Source organism: Pristis pectinata, chromosome 4, assembly GCF_009764475.1.
Source record: "Pristis pectinata isolate sPriPec2 chromosome 4, sPriPec2.1.pri, whole genome shotgun sequence".
NCBI lineage: Eukaryota > Metazoa > Chordata > Chondrichthyes > Rhinopristiformes > Pristidae > Pristis > Pristis pectinata.
The window spans coordinates 59471627-59493239 of NC_067408.1; the positions used below are offsets into that span (position 1 = coordinate 59471627).

Consider the following 21613-nt stretch of genomic DNA (forward strand, 5'->3'; position numbering starts at 1 on the left):
ACACACCTGGCATTCTACCTTGGATATAGAAACCCATGTGTTCATGCCCAAACCTATAGCCTTGATTCAGAGATACACATTTGACAACTTAGCCAAACTAACAAGAAGGGAATGAATTCGTATGAGTTTAAACATAGTTTATGCTGATCAATTTCATTATCAGTGGGGAAGTATATTTGGGAGTAGAAAAGTGTGTGGTTGTCCCCTTATTCAAAAGAGGTAGTAGGGATAGTCCAGGGAATTACAGACCAGTGAGCCTTACGTCTGTGGTGGGCAAGCTGTTGGAAAGGATTCTTAGAGATAGGATCTATGAGCATTTAGAGAATCATGGACTGATTAGGAACAGCCAGCATGGCTTTGTGAAGGGAAGATCATGTCACACAAGCCTGATAGGATTCTTTGAGGAGGTGACCAGGCAGATTGATGAGGATAGTGCAGTAGATGTGGTCTACATGGATTTTAGTAAGGTGTTTGACAAGGTTCCACGTGGTAGGCTTTTTCAGAAGGTCAGAGGGGATGGGGTCCAGGGAGGCTTGGCCATGTGGATTCAAAATTGGCTTGCCTGTAGAAAGCAGAGGTTAGTGGTGGAGGGAGTGCATTCAGATTAGAGGACTGTGACTAGTGGTGTCCCAGAAGGATCAGTTCTGGGACCTCCACTTTTCGTGTTATTTATTAATGACTTGGATGAGGGGGTAGAAGGGTGGGTTAGCAAGTTTGCAGACGACACAAAGGTCAGTAGTATTGTGGATAGTGTGGAGGACTGTCGAAGATTGCCGAGGGATATTGATAGGATACAGAGCTGGGCTGAGAAATGGCAGATGGAGTTCAATTCGGAGAAGTGTGAGGTGGTACACTTTGGAAGGACGAACTCCAAGGTGGAGTACAAGGTTAATGGCAGGATTCTGGGGAGTGTGGAGGAGCAGAGGGATCTGGGGGTTCATATCCACAGATCACTGAAATTTGCCTCACAGGTGGATAGGGTAGTTAAGAAAGCTTATGGGATGTTAGCTTTCGTAAGTCGTGGGATCGAGTTTAAGAGCCGCAAGGTAATGATGCAGCTCTACAAAGTCTGGTTAGACCACACTTGGAGTACTGTGTCCAGTTCTGGTCATCTCATTATAGGAAGGATGTGGAAGCGTTGGAAAGGGTGCAGAGGAGATTTACCAGGATGCTTCCTGGTTTGGAAGGTATGTATTATGAGGAAAGACTAAGGGAGCTAGGGCCTTACTCTTTGGAAAGAAGGAGGATGAGAGGAGACATGATAGAGGTATACAAAATATTAAGAGGAATAGAAAGAGTAGACAGCCAGCACCTCTTTCCCAGGGCACCAATGCTCAATACAAGAGGGCATGGCTTTAAAGTAATAGGTGGGAAGTTCAAGGAAGATATCAGAGGGAGGTTTTTTACCCAGAGAGTGGTTGGTGCATGGAATGCGCTGCCTGGGGTGGTGGTGGAGGCAGGTACATTGGTCACATTCAAGAGATTGTTAGATAAGCATATGGAGCAATTTAAAATAGGGGGCTATGTGGGAGGAAGGGGTTAGATAGTCTTAGATGTGGTTTAAAGGTTGGCACAACATAGTGGGCTGAAGGGCCTGTATTGTGCTGTACTGTTCTATATTAGCTGGGTTTGTTAGAGATGAGATGTAAACTTAAGAAAAGGAGAATAACTAGTGAAGAAGAGACTGGAAGTCTCTTTGGAACTAAAGTTGTATCATTTTAGGGATACCAATTGTTTGGGCCTCTGTTGTACCATAGCACTTGCAGTGAATACTATAATGACGTTAAGTATAGTTGGGACACAGAATTTATGAACATAGAACATTAGAGCACAGTACAGGCCCTTCACCCCACAATGTTGTGCCGCCATTTTATCCTGCTCTAAGATCTATCTAATCCTTCCCTCCCACATAGCCCCCCATTTCTCTATCATTCCTGTGTCTATGTAAGAGTCTCTTAAATGTCCCTAATATATCTGCCCCCAAAACCTCTGCCAGCAGTACATTCCATGCACCCACCACTCTCTGGGTAAAAAAAAATTACCCCTGACATCCCCCTTGTATCTTCCTCCAATCACCTTAAGATTATGTTCCCTCGTGTTAGCCATTGTTACCCTGGGAAAAAGTCTCTGACTGTCCACTCGATCTATGCCTCTTATCATCTTGTACACCTCTATCAAGTCACAATGCAGAGGTTTTTTTTTCCTATTACTTGCCACTAGGCAGCAGCACAGCACTTTTAAATAGAAAATGTGCAATTTGTGTGTACAGTGTGAAGTTGTTGTTTTGTAAGTGTTGAAAGCAAATGGAAATGCTATACAAAACCACAGAATCTAGAAGCACTCAGCAGGCCACCCGGCATCAGTGAGGATATAAATAGAGTAGGTATTACAACTCGGACTCTTCATTGGGTCCAGAAAAGTGAGTAAGCAAGTGTACCTTAAGCTATGGAGAGGTGGGGGCAAGGAGAGAACTGAGGGAAAGTCTGCAGTAGGTGGAGACCAAAGTTGTGAAGGTAACAATTACTTTAATAAATAGTAGTCACAGACATAAAAATAAAATAGTCGGACAGAAACGTACAGCTAAAGGTTGAACATAGAGAGGTCAGAGTAGGAGGTGGAATGGAGAATGAAAGTGACTGGCCTCCTACCCCTGACCCGAGACACCAAATTTAATGGGGAATTTATTATAATACTGCAGGACTTCATTAAATACTAAGTAAAAGTGTTCTGGGGAATTAATAAGAATAACATCTAATAGTCTGGAAAATCCAGCAGTCCAACACCACCAAAGTCCCAAGCATGCTGAGTGATTGGAGTTTTACTGTATGTTCATGTGATCAGGATAGATTTTAACTTTGGGCAGGTGATGAGCTTATCTACTGAAGATTGGTAATCTTGGTTTTTGCATTACATTGTATAGTTGTCAAGCTTGAGTCTTATGTTCCAAACATGCAGTTCATCTTCTGTTTAAGAACTGATTGCTGCTTGTCTTGCAGTTTGTGCACTAGAATCTAAGCATAGTGGCTTCAGCCCTTAATGGAAATAAAACTTCTCTTGGCTGCTGGACTGAGCTTAACATAAGATACAGTGCTGCCTCTTTCTATTCCTAAAGAAAACCTGCTCACCATTTGATTTACTGGCCCTAAACCTGTCTATCGGAATGCATTTTTCACTACCCAGGTACTTCAGGAAGCTAATTAACTAGGCTAATTTTGAAACCTGCAGATGACTTTTCATTCCTTTGAGCATTCCTTGTCTTGTTTCCAAAGCAAAGTCATCTTTGGCTGCGTCATCAATGACTTTTCCTCCAAAAGGTCAAAATTGTGTTTGTTGCTGATGATTGCAGCATTCAGTTCCCACTGCAATTCCTTGGAGAATTAAGCATTGTCTGCATGCAACAAGGTCTTTCAGGTTTGGGCTAATAAGTGGCAATTAAGTACAAAACTCCATTTAAAGAAATCTGACCACCTTTTCTTGACGTTCATTGCCTTTTCAAATCATCCACCACTACCATTGACCAGAAACTTAACTTGACCAGCCACATAAGTGCAGTACCTTAAAGAGCAAAATCAAGGGCTAGGTATTCTGTATTGAATGGCTTATCACCTAACCACCACCATCCTCCAAATCCTTTGCAAGCTCCTACAAGAAATAGGTCAGGAGTGAGATTGTTTGCAGCTTTAGCATCATTCAAGAGTCTTGACACCATTCAGGACAAAGCAACCTGCTTGATTGGCAGGCCATCCATCACCAATGACTTTTGCACTCTCCATCACTAACACGATGTGGCTGTGGTGTGTAACATTCCAATAGATGCAGTGTAGCAAATTACCAAGGCTCCTTCAAATGCAGCAACCAACCAAGAAACCTTTAACACCTAAAAAGACCAGGAGAGCAGATACATGGACAATGCTAGCGTATTAAGAGTTTCACTCTAAGTCATAAGCCTTATTGATCTGGAAATCAATTGCCTGCCTTCCTTGTTGCCAGGCCAATATCCCAGACATGCCAACCTAATCTAAATCTGAAAATGGCTTACCACTGTCTTAAGCAATTATGCAAGATAAAAGCAGACAATTTTTAAATTTTTAAAAAATTTTTTTAAAATTTTATTTATAGCGTGGTAACAGGCCCTTCCGGCCCAATGAGTCCGTGCCACCCATTTTAAACCCAAATTAACCTACCCGTACGTCTTTGCAATGTGGGAGGAAACCGGAGCACCCGGAGGAAACCCATGTAGACACGGGAGAACGTACAAACTCCTCACAGACGGTGACGGGAATCGAATTCCGATCGCTGGCGCTGTAATAGCGTCACGCTAACTGCTACGCTACCATGCTGCCCCAAATGCTGGAAACACTCAGCAGGTCAGCCAGCATGTGCAGAGAGGGGAAAAAAAAGCAAATGTTTTGGATTTCATCAAAACCAGGAAAAGTTAGAAAGGAGTAATCAATGCTAGCCTTGCTTATGACACAGCATCTTCTGATTAAAAATAAAATCAATACTGCAGTGAAAGAGATTTCACCTGGTCAATAGTTAATCTGTCCCAGAAAAGTGCTTAGTTAACACTTTACAAGAAGAATATTGAACTTGAAATGACAAGGTGTAACTGTGGTTTTGTGTGTATCTATCGTAGAAACATAGAAAAACTACAGCACAATTCAGGCCCTTCAGCCCACAAAGTTGTGCCAAACATGTCCCTACCCTAGAAATTACTAGGCTTACCCATAGCCCTCTATTTTTCTCAGCTCCATGTACCTATCCAACAGTCTCTTAAAAGACCCTATCGTACCCACCTCCACCACTGTTACCGGCAGCCCATTCCACGCACTCACCACTCTCTGAGTAAAAAACTTACCCCTGACATCTCCTCTATACCTACTCCCCAGCACCTTAAACCTATGTCCTCTTGTGGCAACCATTTCAGCCCTGGGGAAAAGCCTCTGACTATCTACCCGATCAATACCTCTCATCATCTTATATACCTCTATCAGGTCCCCCCCCCCCATCCTTCGTCGCTCCAAGGAGAAAAGGCCAAGTTCCCTCAACCTGCTTTCATAAGGCATGCTCCGCATTCCAGGCAGCATCCTTGTAAATCTCCTCTGCACCCTTTCTATGGCTTCCACATCCTTCCTGTAGCAAGGTGACCAGAACTGAGCACAGTACTCCAAGTGGGGTCTGACCAAGGACCTATATAGCTGCAACAATACCTCTCTGCTCCTAAATTCAATTCCCCGATTGATGAAGGACAATACACCATATGCCTTCTTAACCACAGAGTCAACCTGCGCAGCTGCTTTGAGCGTCCTATGGACTCGGACATGTAAATATAAAACTTTGTTATCCCATGCATTACAATAATGAGCCAAGTAACTGATGCCATTCTTACGAAGCTAATGTCAGATTAGCTCAACTTGGGCTGTACTTCTTACCTGATGTATCTATCACTCTCCTGAGGTTTCTGCACAGTTAGCACATTAGAAACAATGAATACCATTAGTCTCTGCTTTTCTGTCAGTAAACTTTGTACTGGTGGCTGGATAATGCCTACCAAGTTTAATGTATAATTTGGTTGTTGCTGTTGGTTTATGATATACATTTCCTGTTCTGTTAGGTATTTTTCCTGCCTCTAATTCCAGATTTGTGTGCAAATACAATGAGGTTCCTCAGAGCACCCCATTATTGTGAATTTTATTCTAGCATCTAGCACAACCATAAATGTTGCAAACAATTGAAATGTTCTTGTACAACAGCTTTTAATTACAAAAGTCATCTGGGCCATCTTGAATATAACTGAATTAATTTGGAATATAGTGGTTATGTTACTGAAGTATTATTCCAGAGGATGTGACTCTAAGCACCCTGCCCTCAATCACAGTTTGAGAATTTGAATCTGGAAGTAATCAAAATCAGGTTTATTATCACTGACATATGTCCTGAAATGTGTTGTTTTGTGGCAGCAGTACAATAAAGACATAAAAATTACTATAAGTTACAAAAATAAATAAATAGTGCAAAAGAGGAATAATGAGGTAGTGTTCATCGGTTCATGTACTGTCAGTAATCTGATGGCAGAGGGGAAGAAGCTGTTCCTGAAACATTGAGTTGTGGGTGCCTGTACAAAATAAAAATGAACTGTAAAAATAACAATGAAGCTGTACAATTGTGGTTAAAAATCTAACATTCACTCGTTTCTTTAGGGAAGGGCACCTGCTCTGGTTAACTGATCTGATCTTTGTGCTTTCATCCACATGCCAATGTGGTTAACGCTTAACTTCCCTCTGAAAGTGACCGATTAAATCAGTGTTTGTGTCAAGCTGCTACAAGTAATATGCATGTGGAATGCAGTCGATCAGGCAAACCCACCATATTGGGGCAACTAGGGATGGAATAATCCAGTAGCAAAATACTGCAGAAGCTGGAATTCTGAAGTGAAACATAAAACGTTGGAAATCCTCAGCAAGTCTGACAGCATCTGTGGAGAAGGAAAAAGACGATGTTTCAGGATGATAATCTTCATTTCTGAAATATTAACTATTTCTCAATAAATGCTTCCTGACATGCTGAGTATTCCAGCATTTTGTGTTTTATTACAGTTGCGAATAAATGTGCTAGAATCACCTTTTTTTATTATTCTTTTGCAGGATTTAATGCCCATCCCTAATTGCCCTTGACTTGAATAGCTTGCTAGGCTTTTTGAGAGGTAAGTTGAGAGTCGACCACATTGCTGTGTTGGTCTGTCATACATGGGTAGGAAAGGAAATCAGTTCATTATTTCCTGAAGGACATTTAACAAGCCAATTGGATTATCATTGTCCTTGTTATCTCACTAGCTTCTTATTCTGTAACTTATTTAATCAACAAAAATTAAATGGTGAAATTTGAACTCAGATCATCAGGCTAATAACTTAACCACAATGACATTGTATCCATTGCAGATTTTGAAGGCAAAGTAACAAGGTGTACTTAATAAGTGAAGTAGCCACTGGTGCTAATTCTGATCGATAAATACCAGATAGTTTGTATATACTCTGCTTTAGAAAGATCCAGCACGATGTTCATGGGCTGCACTTAGTTCCTTGTCCAAATGTAATTCTATATACTTCCATAGTGACTTTTGAGATTTCTGCTAATTTTTTCCCCACTTCTTTAGGGGCCAGTATTAATAGGCAGCGCCCAGGGAGGAGTTAACATAGAAGATGTAGCAGCGGAAAATCCTGAAGCAATTGTGAAAGAGCCTATTGATATAATTGAAGGTGCCAAGAAAAAGCAAGCTGTCAAGGTAATGCACAGAAATTCCAGACATGAAAACCAAATAGATTTCAGATAGCTGATGTTACTTTTGAACCAATAATTGTACTGCTACTTATTTTGAATACAGGGAACCCTATACTAACAGTCACCTATATATAAAAGAAACATTTACAATTCCAAATTATTTGCAATGGGATTGATAGAAACTGCAGCTTCAAACCACAGTTGCCCTTTAATCCTCAAATCCCAGTTACAAGTTTAAAACATTGATATTCAGCGAAACGATGGTGGTTTTAAAAGCAAAACCTTTGTTAACAGTGATCAATGTAGACAGTATGCATAAAGAAAAGGCAGTTCATCTCTAGGATTGAAATATTCTGTGCAGTCATTAGAATAGAGGAATTTTGCTTTGATTAAAAGCAAAAGTTGGTAAATGTGAGGTCATCCACTTTGGAAGGAAAAATAGGAGATCAGTTCATTATTTAAATGGTGAAAGATTGCAGCATGCTGTTGTGCAGGGAGACTTGGTAGTGCTTGTGCATGAATCGCAAAAGGTTGGTTTGCAGGTGCAACATGGAATGTTGGCCTTCATTGCTAGAGGGATTGAGTTTAGGAACAACTGTACAGGGTACCTGGAGCACTGTGTGCAGTTCTGGTCTCCTTACTTGAGGAAAGGTATACTGGTTTTGGAGGTGGCGCAGAGGAGGTTCACCAGGTTGATTCTGGAGATGAGGGGGTTAGCCTATGAGGAGAGATTGAGTCACCTGGGACTATACTCACTGGAATTCAGAAGAATGAGAGGGGATCTAATAGAAACATATACAATTATGAAAGGGATAGATAAGATAGAGGCAGGAAGGTTGTTTCCACTGGTAGGTGAGAGTAGAACTAGGGGACGTAGCCTCAAGATTCGGGGGAATAGATTTAGGTTGGAGATGAGGAGAAACTGTTTTTCCCAGAGAGCAGTGAATCTGTGGAAATCTCTGCCCAGGGAAGTAGTAGAGGCTATCTCATTAAATATATTTAAGGCACAGTTAAATAGATTTTTGCATAGTAAGGGAATTAAGGGTAATGGGGAAAAGGCAGGTAGGTGGATCTGAGTCCATGGCCAGATCAGCCATGATCTTATTGAATGGCAGAGCAGGCACAACGGGCCAGATGGCCTACTCTTTCTGCTATTTCTTATGTTCTTATTACACCTTGTGTAAGGGGATTTTTATTACTCAAAAGTTAGGAACGGGTGGGGGGGGGAGGGAAGGGTTCTGTCATCTGTGGTGGTAATTAGTTTGAAATTGCAGGAGGTGAGTAGAGAATTTAGAGGAAATTGAGGAGTGGGACAGTAGAAGTAGAAGTCGGGTTTGCATAAAGCCAAATCGAAGTTCGGTATGAGCCTCTGCCTATAGAAGGTCTCATTTACTGCAGTGGAAATATCACCATTTGAACAAAAGCCATGTTCCACACTTAACCCAGTACTTGTGGGGAAAGTTAAATCATTCATCACTATGTTACAAAGAAACTAAGATCCCAGTTTTTAGTTCATTGTTTAAAACAACAATGCAGGAAGATAATGTTATGAATTTCACCGACTCATGATCTATTTGTGTATCTGATGTAATATACTCATTAATTAGTATTATAACAATAAAGGGGAGCATACTTTCAAGAGTAAAATGGAAAAATGTTTTTCAAAAGCAGGAAAGACTGCTGAATTTGGGGTTAAGTGATTTATCTAAAAAATCTTAACCAAGCTTTATCTTTATTTACTTTCCCTATCCTGCTCTGTTCTCAATTTTGATTTCTGGGAGTTTGGTGGGGCATGGGGGGGAGGGATACCATCTCATTCATTTTTGGTATGTGGGCATTGCTAAGCAAGGCTGTGATTTATTGCCCTTCAAGTAGTGATGAACAATCTTCTTTAACTGATAAAGGTTGGGAATTCCAGGACAATGAAGCAATATATTTCCTAGAATGGATGGTTCAAAATTGATGTGGAATGGAGGGAGGCAGAGGACTGCAGGTGGTGGATTTTCACAGGAACCCGTCTCCCTTGTCCTTGGGGCTAGAGGATATAGGTTTAGGAGGTAATGTTGGTCTAGTTGAGATGAGTTACTGCATTGTATTTTGTGAATGGTCCACACTGTAGGCACATTGCACTACTGGTAGAAGGAATGAATATTTAGAGTGGTGAGGTTGGGGGAAGGTGTGTTGCCAATGAAATAGGCTACATTGTCAAACTTGTGCTGTAGCAGCTACCCTCATCAAGGTAAGTGGAGAGTATTCCATCACACTCTTGGTTTGTCTTGCAGATGGTGGAAAGGCCTTGGTGTCAGGAGTTGAGTCATTTTTACCACAGGATACTGAGACTTAAACCTGTTCTAGTAGCCACAGCATTTGTGTGCCATACTTTTGACCCTCAGGATGTGGATTGTGGGGACTCAGTGATGATAATGCTATTGAATGTCAATGATAAGTGGTGAGACCTTCTCTCTTGGCAGTGGCTGAATATTACTTGGCATTTATCAGCACATGCCTGAATGTTGCTTAGTACTTTCTATCTGTAGAACTACCTTTTTGCGGAGCTGTCAATGGAATTGAACATTGTTCAGTCAGTGACTATTCCTACATCGGAACTCTGATGAGCAAATGTTTTTCTCCTTTTGCCGTGAACCTCCATATGGACCCTCTCTTGAATATACAACCAAAATGAGGCAATTGCGGAACCTTTTTGGTTTGGAAGAGTCCATTCAGCTAATTGTGTACATGTGCTTGGTTAAAAAAAAACAACTTGATTTTAAAGTACTCATTCTAGTTTTCAAATCTTTCCATGCCAAACCATTTCCCTAACTCTGTAATCTTCTCCAGCTGTGCAATCCTTACAACTTCCCCTTAATTGATTGATTAATTGTGGTTGTCTTCAGTTGCTAAGGTCTGCTTTGTAATTCCCTCCCAATGCCTTTCTGCCCCTCTGGGTCTCTACCCCTCTTTTTTTTTGCCTTTCTGATGCTCCTTAAAACCTACCTCTTTGACTGAGCCATTAGTCACTTGCCCTAATCTCATTTTGGCTCAGCAGCAGTTTTTGTTTGAGAATGTTGCTGCAAGGATTCTTGGGATGTTTTGTTGTATGAAGGTTGGAGCTCAGACCAGTCCTGTTTAGTCCCAAGCTACAACATAACCCTGATTCTTGAGCACCTGTTTAATAAATACTTATGGAATAAGCTTCTTATCAAGTACAGTGCTCCAGATCCCACAAACACTGAGTGGAAAAAAATTCTTCTTGTCTTCCTTTTTTAAATTGTTAACTGATTTTAAATGTTATTAACTGAAGCTATTGACCATCTTATCTTGGGAAAAGAACTGTCCTATTTACTCTATCAAATGCTCTTTTTTTATCTTGGCGATTTCTGTTCAGTCATCTGTCCAAAATTTAACCAACTCTCCTGCCAGTTTGAAGGATATGGTAACATTCTGGTCATCAAATTCTTTCAAAATCCCTTTCTGGCAACTTTCCTGGAGAATGGTTCCCAGAATTGGCAAAGTGGGAAGATGGTCAATGGGAACATCTACAGAAATTGCACATAAAACTAAATTTGCACTGTCTACTGCACACCACCATCCCAATTTCAATAGTTTTTATTTTAGAGAGAATACAGATTTCTATCTCTGCCCTTAATTACCCAAGATGCTTTACAGCCAATGATACACTTTTCAAACTAATTGCTTCAACACAATACCTAACAGCCAGTTTGCATGCACATTGGGTTTTTGCCTCGTATTAGTTGAGAGAGAAATGTTGGTCTTAGCACCAAGAGGCTATCTGTGCTCATTCCCAGACTAATAATTTGGGATCTTTATGCCTACTTGATTTAACATCTCTTCCAACAAGACAGAAGCCTAGAAATTCTTCAGCACCTGGAGAGGTGAGTTAAATGGAGATGAAAGAGACTGCAGATGCTGGAATCTGGAGCAATAAAACAAGCTGCTGGAGGAACTCAGCTGGTCAGACGGCATTTGTGGAGGGAAATGGACTGTCAACATTTCAGGTCGAAACCCTTCATCTGGACTTTCCTTCCACAGGTGCTGTTTGACCTGCTGAGTTCCTCCAGCAGTTTGTTTTTGCTCAAGGTGCATTAAGTGATGGAATGTGGCTTTTGTGAGGCTTTTGTCTGAGTGCTTGGAATAAAGTAGCTATGGCATAGTTCACAGTTGTGGGACAAGGGGATGACTGCATGGAAGAGGCTTGGAGGCTGTGGGGAAAGTCGGGAACAGGGACCTCGAGTGTCAGCTTGGGACATTGGGGGAGGGGCAGGAATGGCTGATGTGTGTGGGGAGTAGACTGGGGAGATGTTTGAAGTTCAGAGGTGGGGTTGTATCAGATTTCATGTTGGGTGGGGGTGCATCCAGATCTGTTCATTCACATAACCCTAGATTCATAGTTATGTATGGGAGGAGGTCCTGACTGAGGGCTTCAGCAGCGAGTATGTCTTTAAAGGGCTCCAGCCTGCACCCAGTCCCGAGTACCAGCCTTGAGTTCATCATCTTTGTTTCGTTGAAGCAAGGTTTGGATGTTGTGAGGGCCTGCATCTGCATAGGGAACCTGCTGTCATGGACCATGTATATGTGAGTGGGTGTCTTCACATGTCTGTCTGTCATGAAGACCTAGAAGCAACATCACAAAAACTTGAATAATTCAGTATTTCTCCTTTCTCAGTTAGCAGTTGAATTTCCTATGAAATTCTCATCATGTGGCATCTCTGATTTCTAAGCCAAAATATTCTCTGAGCTTGGTTTATTTTTCTGAATTAATCTGATATTTGAATGCTTTCTTTTCTTATAAAAGAATTTTCAACTATATAATTAAAATGAAATATTTACTGTGTAAAACACAAACTCAGGTGAGGTGTAGGCCTCGATTGCTGGAGACAGCTCTATCTTGCAGTTGAGATTGCTGTAAAAGTTATACAACTTTAGTACTAAATTCTCCATTTAAAATGTAATCTTTCCAGCTTGCAAAGAAAATGGGTTTTCCTCCTAATGTCGTAGAAGATGCAGCAGAGAACATGATCAAATTATATGAGGTGTTTGTTAAATATGATGCCAGCATGGTAGAGATAAATCCTATGGTGGAGGATGCTTCTGGAATTGGTAATGTATTCTCGGTTGCTTCTATTTTAGCTTTGCTTTACCATTGGGATTTGATGCAAAGAGGCCTTTACACTAAAAATATCTCATTAGTGCTTTAGTGAGGATAAATGGTGTTTCGAAAAGTTGCAGGAAATTTTGGCAAAGCTGCAATTTTGTGCCATGATTTTCTAGGATTTTTGAATTGCAGAATAATGTATTAGCACATTTGTAGGCAATTCTGAATCTTGGGAAGAATTGATACAATAAGATATCCTAAACATTATCATCATCTGCATTCAGAATGTAGTTCCTGATTAATTGCATTCTGCTGAGAAATCCAGCATTTGAAGTGGATTAGCAAAAAAAAAAGTACATTTGACCTCCATTCGATAGGTACTCTTGAACTTGCGCAGGAACAGTGTTACCGACTCTTCTGTCCTTTGAGGTCCTATTTTGCAATTTACAACAAGGCTAATGATTTGGGTCCCTTAACCAAATGACATTATGCAGGTTGTGTGTTATACCCAATACAAATTATATCACTATATTATTGATATTTACAAATAACTTCAACTTTCAAAGCATTTAAATTATTGAAATTTTAAATCCCTATATTAGTTGCTATGTACATGTAGTTTTGCTATAATGCATGTTTCCATATCGCAAACGTTATAATGTGATTGATGGATTAGGGAACGCTATTTGCATTATGTGGGTCACATTGGTTACACTGTGATCAGGAAAACCTATTTAAATCTGTGCTTTGAAGGCAACTTCAGCCTGTTCTGCTTTAATGCGACTTTCTATAATGTGAGGTTTCTTAGGACTGTAACTATTGTGTTATTGCAGAACTACCTGTACGTAGGTTCCTCACATAGTCGGTCTAAGCCAAATATCATAGAACCATAGAACACAGCTCAGAAAACAGGCAATACGGCTCTTCTAGTCTGTGCAGAAACTTTATTCCGCTAGTCCCATTGACCTGCACCCAGTCCATAACCCTCCAGACCTCTCCCATCCATGTATTTATCCAATTTATTCTTAAAACTTAAGAGTGAGCCCGCATTTACCACGTCAGACGGCAGCTCATTCCACACTCCCACCACTCTCCAAGTGAAGAAGTTCCCCCTAAACCTTTTCCACTTTCACCCTAAAGCCATGTCCTCTCGTACTTATCTCTCCTAATCTAGGTGGAAAGAGCCTACTTGTATTTACTCTGTCTATACCCCTCATAATTTTGTAAACCTCTATCAAATCTCCCCTCATTCTTCTGCACTCCAAGGAATAAAGTCCTAACCTGTTCAATCTTTCCCTGTAACTCAACTCCTGAAGACGCAGCAACATTCTAGTAAATCTTCTCTGCACTCTTTCAATCTTACTGATATCCTTCCTATAGTTAGGTGACCAGAACTGCACACAATACTCCAAATTTGGCCTCACCAATGTCTTATACAACCTCACCATAACATCCCAACTCCTATACTCAGTACTTTGATTTATGAATGCCAGGATGCCAAAAGCTTTCTTTACAACCCTGTCTACCTGTGACGCCACTTTCAGGGAATTATGTATCTGAACTCCCAGATCCCTTTGTTCCTCTGCACTCCTCAGTGCCCTACCATTTACTGTGTACGTCCTACCTTGATTTGTCCTTCCAACATGCAACACCTCACACTTGTCTGCATTAAATTCCATCTGCCATTTTCTGGCCCATCTTTCCAGTTGGTCCAGATCCCTCTGCAAGCTTTGAAAGCCTTCCTCGCTGTCCACAACGCCTCCAATCTTAGTGTCACCAGCAAACTTGCTGATCCAATTTACCACATTATCACCTAGATCATTGATATAGACAACAAACAACAATGGCCCCAGCACAGATTCCTGAGGCACACTACTAGTCACAGGCCGCCAGTCTGAGAAACAATCATCCACTACCACTCTCTGTCTTCTCCCACACAGCCAATTTCAAATCCAGTTTACAACCTCTCCATGGGTACCTAGTGTCTGAACCTTCTGAATTAACCTCCCATGTGGGAACTTGTCAAAGGCTTTACTAAAGTCCATGTAGACAACATTCACAGCCTTTCCTTCATCTACTTTCTTGGTAACCTCCTCGAAAAACTCTACAAGATTCGTTAAGCACGATCTACCACGGACAAAGCCATGCTGACTATCCTTAATCAGCCACTGGCTGTCCAAATACTTGTTTATCCGATCTCGCAGAACACCTTCCAATAATTTACCTACTACTGATGTCAGGCTCACCGGCCTGTAATTACTTGGTTTACTTTTAGAGCCTTTTTTAAACAACAGAACAACATGAGCTACCCTCCAGACCTCCAGCACCGCACCCATGGCTAAGGACATTTTAAATATATCTGCCAGGGCCCCTGCAATTTCTCTCAAGGTCCGAGGAAGTATCATGTCAGGCCCGGGGGATTTATCTACCTTTATTCACTATAAGGCAACAAGCACCTCCTCCTCTTTAATCTCTATATGTTCCATGACACTACTGCTTGTTTCCCCTCCTTCCATATACACTATGCCAGTTTCCTGAGTAAATACTGATGCAAAAAAGCTGTTTAAGATCTCCCACATCTCCTGAGGCTCCACACATAGATGACCACACTGATCTTCTAGGGGACCAATTTTGTCTCTTACTATCCTTTTACTCTTGTAGAAACCCTTCAGGTTTACCTTCACATTATCTGCCAGAGAAACCTCACGTCTTCTTTTTGCCTTCCTGATTTCCTTCTTTAGTACTTTCTTACATTTTCTATACTCTTCAGGTACCTCATTTGTTCCTAGTTGCCTATACCTGCTATACACCTCTCTCTTTTCCTTAACCAGGTCGCCAATATCCCTTGAAACCAAAGTTCCCTATGCCCGTTAACTTTGCCTTTAATCCTGGCAGGAACATGCAAACTCTGCACTCTCAAAATTTCGCCTTTGAAGGCCTTCCACTTACTGAACACATCCTTGCCAGAAAACAACTTATCCCAATCCACTCTTCCCAGATCCTTTCTCATTTCCACAAAATTGGCCTTTCTCCAAATTAGAACCTCAACTCGAGGACCAGACCTGTCCTTATCCATAATTAACTTGAAACTAATGACATTATGGGCACTGGACCCAAAATGTTCACCTACACATACTTCTGTCACCTGACCTGTCTGGTTCCCTAACAGGAGATCAAGTATTGCATTCTCTCTCGTTGGTTCCTCTGTATATTGATTTAGAAAACTTTCCTGAACATATTTGACAAACTCCAAGGCATCCAGCCCTTTCACAGTGTGGGAGTCCCAGTTAATGTGTGCAAAGTTAAAATTCCCTACTATTACAACTTTCTGTTTCTTACATCGGTCTGCTATCTCTCAACAGGTTTGCTCCTCCAATTCTCTCTGATATTGGGCAGTCTATAATACAACCCTATTAGTGTGGTCACACCTTTCCCGTTCCTCAGCTTCACCCATATGGCCTCTGTAGACGAGCCCTCCGGGCTGTCCTGTCTATGCACAGCTGTGATATTTCCCCTGACTAGTAATGCCACTCCTCCCCCTTTCATCCCTCCCCCTCTATCACGTCTGAAACAACGGAACCCCGGAAGATTAAGCTGCCAGTCCTGCCCCTCCTGCAACCAAGTCTCACGACTAGCAATAATGTCATAATCCCACATACCAATCCATGCCCTCAGTTCATCTGCCTTACCTACAATACCTTTTGCATTGAAATAGATGCACCTGAGAACATTTCTATCATATACAAACCTTTGATTTCTGTCTGTACGTGCAGTCCTCGCATGACCTTTATCCTCCTCCATCTCACTATCTGCTCTAACGCTCTGGTTCCCCTCCCCCTGCAATCTAGTTTAAACCCCCTGGACCAGCACTAGCAAACCTACCCTTTCTTACATCAACTGTAGCTCATATGCCACTGATTGTGGTACATATTGCCTGCTCTTTATTCTCATTGTCCACTGATGTAGGCAAGTGATCGGTGGCATAATCAATTCCTGTTTGTCCATGTGAACCATGCTGTCCTTGCTGATCTTGTGTGCCATGTTCCTTCATCATTATCTTATGACATAGGTCAAGTCCGCTCGCTTCCAATGCAAACAGTTTGTCTTAGAAGGCAAGATTTATCATTCCCTTCTGAGTTGTAAACTCCCCCTCAAACAGATTCCACCATCCCTCATTTTATCTTGAAAGTTTTCTTCCCACTATTTGTGTTTTGGAGGATAACCCAAAGTCAAAGTTGAGTTTAGTGTCATTTGCACAAGTACATGTATGCACAGGTGCAATGAAAAACTTACTTGCAACAGCATCACAGGCACATAGCATCACATCAGCAGCATTCACAAGAAATAACACAAAATTTTACAAGAAAGAACACAACTAGAACAAAAGTGAGTCTATTTTAGTGCAAAGTGATCCAAGTGGTCATAGTGTTGCTGAACTGTAATGATTAATGTAGTGCTGGTTGGTTCAAACACCAAATGGTTGAAGGGAAGTAGCTGTTCTTGAACCTGGTGGTGGGGGACTTCAGGCTTCTGTACCTCCTGCGCAATGGTAGCTGCAAAAAGATGGCATGGCCCAGATGCTGGGGATCTTTGATGATGGATTCTGCCTTCTTGAGGCAGTGCCTCCTGTAGATACTACCGATGGTGGGGAGGGACATGCCTGTGATGTATTGGGCCGAGTCCACTACTCTCTGCAGTTTCAAGTGTTCCTGCGCATTTGAATTGCCGTACCAGACCATGATGCAACCAGTCAGCACACTTTCAATAGTACCTCTGTAGAAGTTTGTTACTGTTCAGTAACACCCGAATCTCCCTAACCTCCTAAGAAAGTAAAGGCGCTAGCACAATCACAAGGAAAGCACATTTCTCCACACTTGGTTTCATTGTTTTCAGGGAGTGAAGTAAATACTAATCCCGTACAACTAAGTTAGAGTCATGATGAAGGGTCTCAGCCTGAAACGTCAACTTTTTTTCCCTCCATGGATGCTGCCTGACCTGCTGAGTTCCTCCAGCACTTTCGGTGTATTCCTCCAGATTCCAGCATCTGCAGAATTTTTTGTTATGTTACAGTATTTTCTTTGAGCCAGTTTTTTCCTTCACGATCAACAGGATTAAATGCACTGGCAGAGATGTAGTTATAATAGATTTTGATCTTTTGCCATTTGTCTTGATCTTTATCCTCACCTTCTGGGACATGTCTTCTTCACGTTACTATCACCAGGAAGGAGGTACAGGAGCCTGAAGACCCACACTCAATGACTTAGGAACAGCTTCTTCCCATCCACCATCAGCTTTCTGAACAGTCCATGACTACTACCTGGTTATTTTTTTGCACTATTTATATATTTTGTAATTTATCGTAATTCTTCTGTCTTTGCACTGTAATGCTGCCGCAAAACAACAAGTTTCACGTCATACAAGTCAGTGATAACCTGATTCTGACAGGTTGCCCTTTATTGTAAATAACATTTCAAAAGATTGATACCTGTTAAGTGAAGTTGATCTAGGCATATTTATAGCAAACATTGCATTACAACTATCAGCATATTAGAGTGAAATGTTCCTGTTTAATTATTGGAAAAAATGCAGATATTTGAGTTTAAAAGAAACAAACTTTCAAGTGTATTTTCTTTATTTCAGCATCTTGGTCAATAATTCTGTTTCTAATTCTATTGTTCAATTGATATTGGGAAAATGTTGCAGGGGGCTCTATTGAGAGCTGTTAAATTTATTAATGAGGACCAGCACGCATCATACAAAATTGTTTATTCAGACTCTCACTAAAATGGTGATGCTAGTTCTCTGCCTCAGTTCTAAACTTCTGCTTTAAAAGTAAAGTGGTTCCTGTCACTAGACCTATTTTTTTCAGCTAGCCTAGACTAATTGGCTGCAGTTCACTTCTTGGCTAATTGGCTTCTTCCTAGACTAATTGGCTGCAGTTCACTATGCGATGCAAGCAATTTTTAACAATTGAATGTTTGCTCACATACTGCTGTATTAGTGATGTAGTTTCAACCATTGCTGCTTTTTGCTTCTAGTAATGTGCATGGATGCAAAAATCAACTTTGATTCTAATGCTGCCTTCCGGCAGAAGGGTATTTTTGCCCAGCAGGACTGGAGTCAAGAAGATGCACAGGACAAGCAAGCAGCTGATTCAGATCTCAATTACATTGGATTGGATGGAAATATTGGTTGTTTGGGTAAGTGAAGTGGTTTGAATACATTATTAGTATTTATCATTCAAATGGTTTGTGTGTGAAAATCACCTCAGTTTCCATTGATATCATGTAACATGATCAGCATTCAACTCTAAATCCAAACAAATGCAAAACTATTTGCATGGAGTCATGCAGAGCAAATTCTTCATGACTTGCATTTTGATTTATTGCTGCTTTCCCCCTTTTCCAACTGTGGTGTTAGATAAGAGGAAAGGTGTATCTTTATTGTAACCTGGTTAGTCCTCTAAACTGAAAGTAGATGCAACATTTGAAATTGACGTGCTGGCTCTTGCCCCACCCCTTCCCCTCACCTCTTCATACTGGCTATCTCCCCTCTATTCTTTCAGTCCTGATAAAGGGTTGCGACCCGAAATGTTAGTTGTCCGTTTCCCTCAACAGATGCTGCTTGACCCGCTGAGTTTCTCTAACAGTTTGTTTTTTGCTCCAGATTTCAGCATCTGCAGTCTCTTGTGACTCCATTGTTCATAATTTACTGTGAAAATGCATAATGGTGAACTAATGCAGATATTACTGACTGTGGTACACTTCCATTCCATCACTTTAATAGAAGTAGCATTTTGCCAACTAAAACAATATTCAAATATAATGAATATTGTGCAGTTCCTATATCTGCATTATAGCATGGACTAAAAAGTTAGGGCAGTCTAACCAAACTTATAATGGTACAATATCTTAATCACTGCCAAACAATCTCTCTAACATTGAACATTAAATATTACATGTGTAGAATCTCCTTGTGTAGAAGGCATTGAGTATGAGAGTTCAGATGAAAAAACAGACTGCTGGAGGAACAGCGGGTTGAGCAGCATCTGCAAGGAGGAAGGTATTGTCAATGTTTTGGGTCAATACCCTGCATCATGACTGAGAGTGAAGAAGGGAGATGGCTGGTATAAAGAGAGAGGGAAGGGTGAGACACAGTCTGTGAGGTGATAGTTGGACTGGGGAGTGGTGGATGATTATGGGGAGATTGATCCAGGTGAAGGAGGCAGAGGGGTGGAGTTGGGAGGCAGGCAGCTAGGTGATAGGTGCAAGCAGACAAGGAAAAAGCAAAGCAGAAAATAAGCCAAGAATTGTATTTGCATCTCTATTGCTTAAGTAGATTCTGTCATTCCACCATCTTTTAGCACTGCTGTATTCTCCTTAATTAGTGCTCTTGCCTGTCTCTTCATCTTTCCTGAACACCTTGTATCCAAAAATATTTAGCTCCATTCCTGCCCTTTTTATTAAAGCCAGTTCCCTGTTGCTACACACTATCATAACCCTACATGGCTAAGTGCACCTGTATCAACCTTGTTTAATATGCTTTTTGAATTTACGTGCACTGTAAACTTACCTTGGATTGCTTTGTAATTAAAACAGAAAGGTATTGGAAATGCTCAATGACCCAATAGAGGGTCTTTGGCCTGAAACGTTAACTCCATTTTTCTCCAGAAATGCTGCCTAATCTGTTGAGCATTTCCAGCACCTTCTATTACTTCTGTTATTTCAAATTTCTAGTATTTGCATAATTTTGCTTTTCTGTTAGACCTCTGTGTACTGTTTTTGTCTAGTTTGATATAAAAAGAATCTATTTCTCACTCTGCTAAATATCTCTCCCAATCCATTCGGCATCATTTTTTTTCCCTTTTTCAGTGGTACCTTCCCGATAGAATTTTGGATATTAAAGGAATCCAAGGTTATACTGTAGGTAAATAGAGCTGAGGTAAAAGATCAACCATGATCTTATTGAATGACAGAGCAGGCGTGAGGGCCCAAATTCTATTCCTTTTGTTCATAATCAATGGCCATGGCTCAGATTGAGCCATCTGAATGGGGAGCATGGATATCTTATCACACACTAAGCCCAAATCAGAGAGGGAGAATCTGAGTGGGAGATGGACAGGGGGAGGGGTGGTTGATTCAAGAGGTGGGATGGAAGGGGAGGGAATTTCAGGGAGAGAATTCCATGCTCTGTCAGAGGCCTGGATAGGGTTGAGTCCTTGAACTAATTGTGAAGTGCCTCAACTCTCTACTTTTGAGCATCTTTAGTGTTCATATGGGCCTTGCATACACTTGACAACAAATGAGCATTATTCAATGTTTGAGTCACTGAGCATAGGAAGTGCCTCCATGCATTAGTGTAATGTGCACAGAAGTGCAGGGAACAACTTTAGATTGTAGTTTTCCACTCCAATTGGAAATAGCCCTCTGTTGGGCATCCCATTCTGTTACTAACTGAGCCACTGCATGTTTGAAAGCTGATATATCATAATCATACAGCATGGAAATGGACCCTTCGGCCCACTGTCTGTTCTGACCATCAAGCATCCATTTACACTCATCCCATTTTATCCTCCCCATGTTTCCGTCAACTCCCCCCAGATTGTACTCCTCATCTACACACTAGGGATTTTTTACAGTGACTAATGAACCTACCAGCCCACAGGTTTTTGAGATGTGGGAGAAGACCCAAAGTAGCCGAGGTGGTTGCAGGGAGAACACAGATAGTGCCGGAGGTCCAGCTGGAACCTGAATCTCTGGAGGTGTGAGGCAATGGTTCTACTGGCTGTGTCACCCATAGTGCTAGCTTTTAGTTAGTAAAGCTATCCAGATTTACTCGGCAATGTTTCCTTTGCTCTTAAGCCCCACACAAATGAGCATCCCTCTTGGCGGGAAATTAGATTAAGTAAAGGAGAAGGGAGTAGAAAGATGTGTGGAATAGACAAGATGAAGATTGGTGAAGGAGGCTTGTTTGAAGAATAGACTGGTTAGGCTGAAGGGCATGTTTTTGTGCTGCGAGTTCTGTGATCACTTAACTTATGCATTGTGAAAGTGCAGTAGTGCTTGGTGCACATCTGAAAGGAAACTTGCTGACCTTCCTCCAATATTCTTTGTCACTCCTTGCAACGCTTCCACTCAGGTTTACTTCCACAGATTATGATTGTGGGCCAGTACTTCACCCAAGTACCCATATCTCACATCTAAACAACAGATTACTCAAAAT

At 41.3% G+C, this 21613-nt stretch overlaps 1 protein-coding gene across 1 annotated transcript in view; it reads left to right on the top strand.

Moving 5' to 3' along the window:
• The window catches only part of LOC127569519 (succinate--CoA ligase [ADP-forming] subunit beta, mitochondrial-like), an 83229-nt gene that overhangs the window by 18979 nt on the left and 42637 nt on the right, over window positions 1-21613 (top strand). The window contains exons 5-7 of the mRNA XM_052014242.1: window positions 7154-7282; window positions 12258-12396; window positions 18430-18591. Coding sequence (XP_051870202.1) covers window positions 7154-7282; window positions 12258-12396; window positions 18430-18591 — 430 coding nt within the window. The remainder of the gene's footprint in view (window positions 1-7153; window positions 7283-12257; window positions 12397-18429; window positions 18592-21613) is intronic.